At 34.9% G+C, this 12,761-nt stretch overlaps 1 protein-coding gene across 3 annotated transcripts in view; it reads right to left on the bottom strand.

Moving 5' to 3' along the window:
- FOLH1 (folate hydrolase 1) overlaps positions 1 to 12,761 on the bottom strand; it is a 74,119-nt gene that overhangs the window by 55,519 nt on the left and 5,839 nt on the right. For all 3 annotated transcript variants that reach the window (XM_088017407.1, XM_028091710.2, XM_028091711.2), the window contains exons 3-4: positions 11,164 to 11,350; positions 4,702 to 4,803 (exon numbers count right to left, since the gene is read on the bottom strand). In XM_088017407.1, the coding sequence (XP_087873533.1) occupies positions 4,702 to 4,803; positions 11,164 to 11,350 (289 nt within the window). The remainder of the gene's footprint in view (positions 1 to 4,701; positions 4,804 to 11,163; positions 11,351 to 12,761) is intronic.

The following is a 12,761-nucleotide window of genomic DNA, read 5'->3' as shown; positions in this document are numbered from 1 at the left end:
ATACTAAAATAAAATTGTTTCCAAACTAATTCCAGGATTCATCTGACAAACTTGTTGAAAATGTATCATTATGAACCCAGCAGTGTTCTACGAACTAGGGATACAGCACATCCCTGTCCTTGGAGGAACTTACATTCATGTGAAATGCAGAAAGATAATAATAGAAATAATAACTAATAAGTAAATTACATAGTATATTAAAAAGTGATAAGTGCTGTAGCAAATTGTTTCAAAGTTTAAATAAAATAGGCAAATAGTAAACTAGTACTTAGGTGCATGCAATTTAAATGAAAAAAGTCGACTGAGAAGTGATATTTGAATCTTTGCTTCAGTAAAGGGATTACTTTTAACTCTTATATTTCTTCCTCAGACAATGCAATATTAATGCACTATTAATAACCATACTGTATGTCTCATTTATAATTGTTAGCCCTCCCTGGAGCTTGCTCTTATTCTGTGAATATAGAGTTATTAATCAATTTAATTTCAGTGAATTTTGTCTTAGTGTCGGTGTCCTACTTGAAATTTATCCCTATTTAATATCACTAACTTTGGAGAGACTACAACCTTAAATGTCTGTAAATTGTGGCTATCTTTTGATAAATCTGCAATCCGCACAAAACAAATGAGGGATCAAAGGAGACATTAGTTTAAAAATGACAGTACACTTTTATTAAAGAGGGCACGTTCTGCATGGAGCACTGGGTGTTATACACAAACAATGAATCATGGAACACTACATCAAAAACTAATGATGTAATGTATGGTGATTAACATAACATAATAATAAAAAAAGTTAAAAAATGACAGTACACTTTGAAAATGAAAACAAGTGTGATAGATATGTCCTCTGGGCACTTCACAAATGCAAGCTGTCACCATCAGTTAGAAAAAAGCTTTGTTTTCAGACAATGACCTTTTTGTAAAGTTTACACTGTACCATTGTTCTATGACTGGGAATAAATACAATCTGGCACTGTTAGCCTAGAATTTTCCATTTCTTGCAAGCTTCCATCTTCCCACTCTTGTTAATTGAAACAGAACCGGGAGACAAGGCCAGTGGCTCCCAAAGCATGGTTCTTAAGTCCTCAGAATCAGTGTCACCTAGGGTCTTGTTGGAAATGAGCTATGAAGACCTGCCCAAACTCAAGGGGGTGGGAGCTAGAACTGGTGTTTTACAAGCCTTCTGGATTATCACGGTATATGTTGACCACCGTTTGAGAACCGCTAGATTATATTTTTATTTTATTTTAATTTTTTTAAAGATTTTATTTATTTATTTATCAGAGAGAGAGAGAGCACAAGTAGGGGGAATAGCAGGTAGAGGGAGAAGCAGGATTTCTGCTGAGCAAGAAGCCCGATGCAGGACTCGATCCCAGGACCCTGGGATCATGACCTGAGCCAAAGGCAGACGCTTCACTGACGGAGCCACCCAGGCGCCCCTACAGTGAAATATCTTAAGCACAGACATACATAACTTTAAAAAGAATTAGCATTGCACTGGCTGAGTTATAGGTGATTCAGTGAAGCACATCAGCCAGCAAACTCATCTAATATTTGAACACAAACAAGAATCTCATGCAGAATCACAGACTCTATCTTCCCATTAATCAAGAAGAGTTTAGGTCTACTTAAAAGAAATGAGTTAATAATCTCTATGACTCTTATGAGTAGAATAATTCTGTCAAAGTCCAAAAATTACTTGGGGATGTCAATTGATTATACATTAAACCCACAAACTAATGTGGGAATAATTTTCTCCCTATAGTATTCTGTCTTCTTACCTAGAAACATAAAGTTTCTTTATACATAATATTTTCACTGCTCAATAAATTTCACAGTGCTCTTCAACTACTTCATGCTCATTGAAGACTTGTATTTTATATTTTATGGTTATTTTAAATTAAAATTTTTGTTATATTTCCTGTTATTATACACTATGTCCATAAATACTTCAATCTGATATTATTTTTAAATAATGATATATTAGTATTTTTTGTATATTCTGATTATACAGATATATCACTGTAAATAATGAAAAGAATTAATAAAGAAGACCCAAAGTATAAAAACATAAAGAGAACAATTGAGCAATATTAATATTAAAGATATCTTTTCATAAAAGGGCACTTGGGGCACCTGGGTGGCTCAGTCAGGTAAGCATCTGCCTTTGGCTCAGGTCATGATCCCAGGGTCCTGGGTCTGGGCTCCCTGCTCAGCCAGGAGTCTGCCTCTCCCTATCCCCCTGCCCTTCCCCTTGTTCGTGCTCTCTCTTGTTCTCTCTCAAATTTAAAAAAAAATCCTTAAAAAAATAAGAAAAGGGAAACTTAGATAACATGAACAAATGGGTGAAAAATTAGAAAAAGGTTTGTAATATTTAAACCAATATGGAATAAATAATTAAAATATTTAAGAAACCCTTAAAATCAGTAAGAAAAGACTGGAAATTCAACAGGGAGAAGGCTAGCCTTAGTTATTGCACAGAATAAAAACCAGAACAGCTAATAAATAAATATGTTTACAAATGAGCAACCTTAGTTGTAATCAGAGAAATGTGAATTAAAATAAAATAATAAAGTTATATAAACAAAAAGCAAAAATCATAAAGTTATATAATTTCAAGTGTTGATGAAAATATATGAGGAAAAAGAAACACTCATTTAGTGTCAGCGGAAGCAACCAACTGCTACAGTCTGGGCATTGTGAAATTAACTATTCCTACAAAACAGCAATCCCACACTTGGTTTACTGTAAACAGAGAAACCCTTGCAAGCCCAGATGGGACACATATGAGGACATTCACGGCAACACTGTGGTGATGAGAATTTAGGAGTAAAGCAGCACTCGAGGCTCAGAGAATGGGTAAGTTACATGTTGTGTGCACATAGCGTGGGATAGGCAACAAGTAAAAAGGAACGAACTACCCTGACATAAAGCAACATGGATAGAGTTTTTAAAGGCCATTGATTGGAAAGAATAAGAGAACAAGTAAGACCTAAAGTTTAATGCTATTTACATAAATTTAAAATACATCAAACACAAAATAAAGCCATATGTTTTCAAGAATATGTACATTGCTGGGGCGTCAGGGTGGCTCCATCGGTTAAGGGTCCGACTTTTGGTTTCAGCTCAAGTCATGATCTCAGGGCTGTGAGATTGAGCCCCACTGGGCATGGAGCTTGCCTAAGATTCTCTCTCTCCCTCTCCCTCTACCCCTCCCCCGCTCTCTCCCTCTCTAAAGAAAAACAAACAAACAAAAAGAATATACGCATTGCAAAGGACATAAATACATTGGGCTGGGGGGAGAAGAATGAGACTGAGAACAACGATGGGAGGTACCTTAACCTTGGATTAAGTCTAAGTGACCTCAGTACACCTAAGATCTAAAATATACTATCTCTTCACTTCCAATTGCTATATGCCTCATTCCTATCTCATGTCAATTATGAAATAATTATGATTGCCAGCATTCTATTTATGTGCTAAATATTAGACAGAATTTTTCTAATATTATACCATTAAGATGTAAACTATTCATTTGAAGTGAACTTCATACAACCAATGAAAAATACTCTTTTATTCTAAGTTTGCAAGAGTTTTTAAATTATAAGTTAATAAATCCAATACATTTGAAAATAAAAATAGTATTTTCTCTCTTACTTATTAAAAGATATGGCACTTCCTGATATTAAATCATCCTTATGTTCTTGCAATATATCCTAATTGATTAAGCAAATTTTTTTACCTAGGATGTTTCTAATAAGAGCCTTCTGCTGACTGATAATCCAATATACCCAACTGTCAATTAGCAACTTCTTGTGAATATATCCCAGGCACTTCAACCCAATACATCCAAAATTGAATTTACTTACTGTCAAGTATTATAATAGTAGAGACAACTTTTAAAAAGATGTTAATAATTATATTCAACTCTTTCAAATTTAGCTTCCTTATAAAAAACAAAGTACCCACATGAATCTGGGGATTGACTATAGAATTTCAGATGATAGTTATGCACACTACTTTATTGAGTAGACCACACAAAATTTTCTAGAATGGACCTTCATGCTCTTCATTTGAAAATGGCAACAATACTCTTACTCAAATTCTTTGAAAACTAATCAGTGCTATGCAACAGTAATAATTAATGCAGTATTTTCATACAATGGAAATTACTTAGCAATAAAAAAGAACTAATTAAAAGCTAAAACACGTGAATCTCATAGACTCAACACTTTGTGAAAGAAACTGGACACAAATGATTACATGCTGTACAATTCCATCAATATGAATTTTTAAAATAGGCAAAACTAATCAATGGTAGCAAAAACAATTAGAATGATTGACTGGCAGGGGGCAAGGGGTATGGTACTGATTGAGAAAAGGCATAGAGTTACTTTCTGAAATGATGGTAATATTTTGTGTGTTAAGGGGTTTGGATTACACAGGTATATACATTTTTCAAAAGTCAATAAATGTACATTTTGGATTTCTGCATCTCACTGCAGTAAATTTTATCTTTAAAAACTGTCAACAAAACAATAAATAGTGCTTTTCCTTATTAAGAAATTCTACTGTCCTAATTGTGAAAAGAGGGTAAATTTGGATTATATAAAAATCTCCTTATAACTGTTCAATTGTTGCCTGCATGTATGAGGGGGTTCTGTTTGTTATTTGTATATTATTACATTGCATATTTACCTCTGGCATCCCCTGGGGAGAGAAGGCATTAAAAGGTGGCACAACATCTGAAACATTTTCATATCCTGGAGGAGGTGGTTCAAATAACGATGAGTTGAAAATCTGGAAAAGCAAAATATAAGTCAAAACTAAGTTAGGTAAAGTTTGATTACTACAAGCACACAAGGAAAAATGTACATTATCGTTTTTGTCAGTAGAGGGTTTTGTATTTTGTATTTTGAAAATACATATCAAATATTCAGCACTGTGCTAGAAGAATAAGCCACAGACGCAGAGAGGATCTATAAAGCACCAGGCTTTGATTACAGTAACTGCCAAACTACAAATCTAGGTCCCACAAAAACATCCTTCCTTTTGAAAATGAAATGGGGGTGCGTGGGTGGCTCAGTCGATTAAGCATCCGGCTTGATTTCAACTCGGGTCATGATCTCAGGGTGGTGTGACTGAGCTCTGAGTTGGGCTGCGAGCTGGGTGTGGATCCTCATGCACCCCCGCCTCCTACTCCAAAAAAATTTAAAAAAGGAAATGAGATGAAAGACACATTTTCTACCAAAAATTAATAGTTTGGAGCCAACAGATATTCACTTAAAGAAAATCTCTAAAGGATATCATTCAACAAAACAAATAAAGCCTCTAAAAGAAGCTCTAAGATGATTCAAGAAAGACTGGTAAGCAAGGTATCCTGAATATGTGGAAAAAATGAATAAATATGTACTGTATGTAATAATAAAAGCAAGTATTATTCAAGTTGACAAGAACAAGATTAAATTAGAATTATGGGCATAAAGTGGTAGGGTATGACCAAAGTGAAAGTATTCTAAGATGTTTGCCTTGTAGAGATATTAATTGAGCCCATATATACTTTAAGGTTTTGCCGAGTCATTTTGACCTTGGTAAAGGTTCAAGTATAGCTTCTCTGGGAGCCCAGAAACAGGGCCCACAAACCCGAAAAGTTGAAAATTCCCTTTTTTTTTTTTTAGATTTTTTATTTATTTGACAGAAAGAGAGTCAGCGAGAGAGGGAACACAAGCAGGGGGAGAGGGAGAAGCAGGCTCCCCGCTGAGCAGAGAGCCCGATGTAGGGCTTGATCCCAGGATCCTGGGATCATGACCTGAGCCAAAGGCAGGCACTTAATGACTGAGCCACCCAGGTGCCCCTAAAATTCCCTTTCTTTTATCACAACCAGGAGTTGATTTGGGGGATATTTACCTCTATTTCTTTAAATAACATGTAGTGTTTCAGATTTAGGCATTATCTATGAACATTGTGACAGTTCAACTGTTTTTTTTTTTCATCCCTCTGTCACACCTATTAATGGTTTTGTACCATCACCATCTCCAAGTGTAATTTAATTATTATGACTCTTCAGACCTACATTCTGTGGTAAACTGTAAACTTTTACTCTCCTGCACAACACACACAAGTTCCTCCTTCCACAGGCAACCAATATGACTAGTGTTCTATAGATTCAACCAGAAATACTTTAAATATATATAGACACATTATCTTATCTTTGTTCACATAGAGATAACATATGATATAGATTGAATTATATACTGCCTTTTATTATGTCACAAAAGGTAAATAGAAATTTGTAAACTAAACTGTTTTGGTTATACTGAGAATATGTAATTTGAGGCTATATTAGCGAATTCTGGAAAATGAGCAATGCTCTCTGGTATATAGTCTACCTTTGATAAAGTCACCCAAAATAGTGGTTTCCCTGACCTTACAAATTTCTCCCACATGTTAGAATAACTCATAAACTTGCTCTAAAATCCACTTGTTCAGAGAGGCTGTAAAATTGAAGATTACCATATAGGCAAATTGAGTGAGATCAACTTGAATACTCGCTTGGCTGAAAGATGTGCTGATGCAAGGACTGTTTCTAGATGGATTGGTATTGCACTTTACTACAGTTTCTTTTATAATCTTTCCCAATGATTCAGATGAGTTTCCTACCCTATGTGTGTCACAGAAAAATTATGGGCTAAATGGAGGATGTGGGGATTTTTGAGGGGTAGTAATTGATACGGTTTCACGGTAGGTTCTGTGTGCCTCAGAAAAGGTAGATATTTGGGGATGCCTGGGTGGCTCAGTTGGTTAGATGCTGCCTTTGGCTCGGGTTGTGGTCCCAGGGTCCTGGGATCAAGCCTCGCATCGGGCTCCCTGCTCAGCGGGAAGCCTTCATTCTCCCTCTCCCAATCCCCCTTCTTGTGTTCCCTCTCTCGCTGTCTCTCTCTGTCAAATAAATAAAATCTTAAAAAAAAAAAGAAAGAAAGAAAAGGTAGATATTTGGTGCTCTAGTTGGGATACCATAACGTTAGGTTCACTCCCGATCTCCCATCACTGTTTGTACCCTTGCCCAGGACCAGGGCCATGTACAATGTTGCAAAGTAGTGATAGATATCCACATTCCAAGGGAATGTTTTTAATGTCTCACCATTAATTTTGATAGTTGCTGTGACCTTTATCAGGTGATGTTAATTAACTTCCTTTCCAAGTTTACTAAGAGTTTTTATCATGAATTTATGTTTCATTTGTTCAATGTTTTTTTTGGGGGGGGGATATTTTTTGAGATGAGTATGCACTTTTTCTTTTTCATAATGATAATTATATTATCCATATACATACATTACACATTTGACCTGTCTTTTTGCAATTCGCTTGTTGGGTTATCGTTTCTAGATTATACTTGCCTTAAAAAATGAGTTGAGTTTTTAATATTCTTTGAAATAGCTTGTGTTATATTTAAATGATCTTTTACTTTAAACTTTCAAACTTAAAGGAAAACCAGTTGGTCTTGATGCTCTGTGTTGTGGGAGTTTTTGAAGTACTGATTTAATTTCTTCAATGTTATAGAACTATTTGGATTTTGCATTCTTTTGTCAAATTTCAAGTTTTTTCCGTTTCATCTGAGCTGTGGATTACTGGCATACTTCTTCCTAGTATTTTCTTATCTTTGTTATCTGTGCAGCATCTACAGATATGCCTCTTTTTTTTTTCTTAACTCTTTATTTATTTTTGCTTTCTTTGTATTTTTTCCTTATTGATCTTTGTCCTTTAGGGGACAAAGGAGGTCATTTGGGTGGATTACCTCATCAGTGCTGACCAGGTAATTCCAGATTGATTAGTTAAAGGTCACATTCCTCGGAGAGGCTGAATCAACTGCGTTAGGTTAGGTATTAAATCTTGGTTTTCTGAGTGGGTCTCAGTACAAGTAATTCAATTTTGGGCCTGTTGTAACTTTTCCTTTAACAGATAAAAACAACTTTAGAATTGTTGGTGAATTGAAACAATTAGGTAGTGACGCTCTTTATCTCTTAATAAGGTTTTTGACTTTGCTTTAAAATTTACTTTATAAGATAAAACCATTTTTTAAGTCAATATTTACTTGGTATTTCTTTTTCAGGTTTGTTACTTTCAGACTTGTAATGTGTTCAAGTCACTCCTTATAAAAGAGTACACAGCTGATTTTACTTAGTCTGATATGCTATGTTTTTAATCAGTTTTTTCCTTTAAATTTTTTCTAATTACTGATACACAGCATTTAAGTCACTTTTATTTTCCTATTATGTGATGTTTACTCTTCCTTTTCCTCCCTAATGCTCCATTTTTCTTTTGTGAAAATTGTGTATCCTGGGCAGCTGCCTTAACTTGGATTCAAATAAAACTCTTTTCCTTTTCCTTTAAAATTTATAAGGTTTGGGGCACCTGGGTGTCTTAGTCGTTAAGCGTCTGCCTTCGGCTCAGGTCATGATCCCAGGGTCCCGGGATCGAGGCCCGCTTCGGGCTCCCCGCTCAGCGAGGAGCCTGCTTCTCCCTCTCCCTCTGCCTGCTCCCCCTATCTGTGCTCGCTCTCTATCAAATAAATAAAATCTTAAAAAAAAAATAAAACCTAAAAGTTTTGTTCATTTTGTGTCAAAAGTTGAATATTGCTTGCTTCAGGAGAGGGAGAAATAGGGAGGAAGCAAGGCACTTTGGAGAAGTATGTGACTATGTTCAGATGTACTTTCGATGAAAATAAAAAAGGAAAATGAATCAATGATATAGCTTTTAAAAAAATCAGGAAGATTTAGGCAGTGTGATATTGTGATTTATAATAAATATATATTTGATCTTCATCCCGTTTCTGGCACTGAGCTCCTAAAACCTCCTAAAAGGAATTTCCTGATGAGAGCAACAAATGTGTCTATTGTTATGTTAACGAGGTAATTTTTGGACCCCACTTAAGGATTGGCGCAGGTTTCTGGAGAACCAACTTAGTGATTAGAGGGTTGGAACTTTCAGTCCCACTGCCAACCTCTCAACCAGGAAAGAGGAGCTGGAAGTTGAATCAATCACCAATAGCCAAGATTTAATCATCACACCTATGTAATGAAGCCTCCATAAAAACCCAAAGGACAGGGTTCAGAGAGCTTCTGGGTTGGCGAACTCATGGAAATGGGAGGGGATTGGGGCTCCTAGAGAGGGCGTGGAAACTCTCTGCTCTTTCCCACATACTTTGCCCTATGTATCCTTCATCTGGCTACTGATCCATATCATTTATCATCCTTTTAATAAATCAGTAATCTGGAATGTAAAATGTTTTTTGCAAATGTTAATTTGCTCTAGCACATTAAAAAAACCTGAGGAGGGGATCATAGGAACCTCTGATTTCTGCCCGTCTGTCAGAAATACAGTTAACAACCTGGGCTTTCAACTGGCGTCCTGAGTTGAAGGGGGTTATTGGAACCTCCAGTCTACAGCTGGTAGGTCAGAAACACAGGTTAACAACCTGGACTTGCACCTGGCATCTGAGTGGGTGGGGGAGGGGGCAGTCTTATGAGACTGAACTCTTACCTATGGAATCTGATGCTATCTCCAGGTAAATAGTGTCAGAACTGCACTGAATTATAGGACACCCAACTGGTATCTGAGAATTGCTTGTTAGATGTGTGGGGAAAACACTCCCCATCCCAACAGAAATTGGTCTAGGAAGCCAAAAGAGACAGCTAACACCATTCCAGAAAATCTCCAGAATGACGTTTCTACATGATACATTTATATTATGTGACAGGCTTGAAGAATTTAATAAATGCTTACAATGGCAAAACAAACAATGAAATGGAATAATAAAAGCAAAGTCACAGTCAAAATTAGGAGGTGAAAGAAGAAGGAAAAAAGAAGTGCAAGTTTGCTATTTTCCTCATTGTATATAGATCATCCCCAAATCTGACAGATCAAGACAGAGGTTTTATATGTATAAATATATATATATTTAACATAATCTATATCTTATTTCATCATTAAATAACTTTCCTAATCATACTTTTATAGACTGCTTAGTACTTAATTATATAGATATGCCCCGACCTATTTAACAAATGTTATGGGACCATATGTGGTATATTGATATTCCACATAAGTTTTTTTTAAAAATACTTTTTAAATTTTGAGACAGTTTAATATTTTAAAAAGAAACAACTAACTACAATAATTTAAAATAGTAGTTAATATAGAAAGTTTCAAATCATATTAGGAAATTTAGCATGGGATTACATCACTGACAGCAAGACATAACAACATATTTGCCATTAAAAGACTGATTCATTAGTCGATAGAAGGTGATTGACATATTAGGAAAAATTTTTTAAATTTATATGTATTTAAATCACATGACATTTTCAGTTCACTGATCAACCTGGACATATTTGAAGCTATATACCAACTGAAAAGGCCCAACTGACAAAAAGACTGAAGGAGACTATCTGGATTGAAAGGGGCTATTTCAGTTAAGATACAGTACCTCTAAAACTAAGGTATGCTAAATAGGGTTAAGTGAATGAGTTTTACTTTACGAGTTTTCATATTGAATGCATATCATGACAAGAAATACCTCATCACTTGTATTATCTTTTCTTCCTCAAGTATGTACCCTAACTTGCAAACAAGATTACAAATTCTTTAGATAATCATTCTATAGACATTCTTTCCCAATTCTCTTCCCCCTTCAAATGTCCACATCCAAATTCTGGGCACAGAGCTGAATACATGATCATATGACTCATATCATTAAGCACCAATAAAAAGCTGCGGACTCAAACTACACACAATGTGTCTTGGGTTTCCTCACACCCCCAAACTTATACAGTATCTTTTATAGTCTGAATCTATCAAAAATGTGTCTATTTTACTTGCCTGGAAGTACTAATATATCATATTTTATACTAGCACACAATACTAAAAAACAGAAAATACAACTGTGATCAAGCATTAATTTCTCAGATTTTTTCAACATCACATTAAATTCAAACGTCATAGGAAAGGAGTTGACACCAGTAATGAGATATTAAAGACATCATTGACAAGTTTCAATAATATTGATTTCCATCAATAATTAGAGATGGTATAGGGCATTCTTTCATAAAAGGTGTTTGAAAAGAATAGAGATGAGGGTAGTTTCTTATCTCTTTGTTTTACCTCATTTCCGTCTTCATCAATTATTGAGATGTAGTTGGGATGAGTCTTATTTGGATAGGACAACAGGACATCATAATGGACTAACTCAACAGAATCCAGGCCAAATTCTTTCCACTGGGATTGAATTTGCTTTGCAAGCTGAAAGTTTTGTTCTGTTCCTGCTAAATGTGGCAGCCGTGTAAAATTACTGGTGAACAAAAATTGAAAGTAGTTAGAAATTAATATTTAGTCAGCCTTTATCCTAAATGAACAACCAATGAAGGCAGATTGACATTTAAAAGGTGCTTTGAAATGTGATACATTAAAAAAGCAAAGTGGTACTATTATCGCATCAAATAGATTTTCAAAGCATGTTTTGAAGTTTTCATGCTCTAATTTGTACTCATTCAAGAGAAAAATTGGAGAAACTGATCTTTGTAGAAAATTGTTATATGCAATCCGCTGGGTGTTTCCCTATATAGTAGATGAGGAAGTGTCCTCTTCTTTCCTTAAGACTCATGCATCTTAGAACTTTCACGGAATTATTTATTTCACTGTGTGAAATAGATTTAGTAGGTGAAAATATTTTCATACAAAATACCAAGCTGTGACGTGCCAAGAATAACTGTTAATTACATTTATTTTTAAATACTTCAAGTTATGGTCAATCAAGAAACTTTTTGATTAGCAGCCTTTATGAAGTATCTTCATTAAGGAATAATCTAAACATATTTTGAGAAGCTCAGACTAAATCTCTTGTACTCCCTTCATCATGCATAGTAATACACTTAAAAATCAATGATGATAATTAGCCTGACTAGTAATATCTCTAATGAATAAGCTATGTGGGCAGAATTTCAGCTACCAAAAATATTTTCACAAGTTTACTACTTTCTCATTAATATGTCTGGATACTGGTGCTTTTGTTTGTTTAAATTTCTCTCTCTCTCCTGGAAATGTTTTGTTTCCCTGAAGATTTAGCTCATAGGTATTTTCATCTTAACCCACTTAAAGAAAAAAATCCACATGCCAAAGCATTATGTATCATAAAAAGACATTTATTTCTAGATCTTCACAAACTTCTGCTTCTGAATATGTAGGTTTTTCTAAAACCAACACATGTTCATCCTTATAGGGTTTTTTAAAAAAAAAACTAATAAATAGGCAACATGGCTATGATGATTCCATTTTCAAATGTTTACTTTTACTGTAAATTTATCTTAATATTTGACTTGGCAAATCAACTGCCAAGAAGAATAACTCTCAATTTTTAAAAATTGGAGTTCTTGTGATTATTTTTTATAATTCTATTAAAATAATTTAAATTGTATTTACAAAGATAGTATCAAAATCATTATTCAAAAAATGTTTAAGGGCTAAACACTATAGGGGCTGAATGTGGGCTACCCCAAGATGGGCCACATTGGCATGAACGTTATTCTGAGCTGAAGGCAATCGAAACCCTACAGGCTCAAAAGAAACTTTTGCTGCTCCCTTAACAACATAGAATCTAAATTGATGGTTGTTCTCAAAATAAGGGTTATTAGCAGAGATAAATTTTATCTGACTGATCCAGCTGTATAGCAGGGCAAATATCTACTTATCAAACAGCTGCTTTT

The sequence above is a fragment of the Eumetopias jubatus genome, unplaced genomic scaffold (genome assembly GCF_037043125.1).
Source record: "Eumetopias jubatus isolate StellerSeaLion01/CBP00866 unplaced genomic scaffold, mEumJub1_p1.0 scaffold_13, whole genome shotgun sequence".
Taxonomy (NCBI): Eukaryota; Metazoa; Chordata; class Mammalia; order Carnivora; family Otariidae; genus Eumetopias; species Eumetopias jubatus.
The sequence above is the reverse complement of the archived record's forward strand: the minus strand, read 5'-3'. Positions and strand labels throughout refer to the sequence as shown.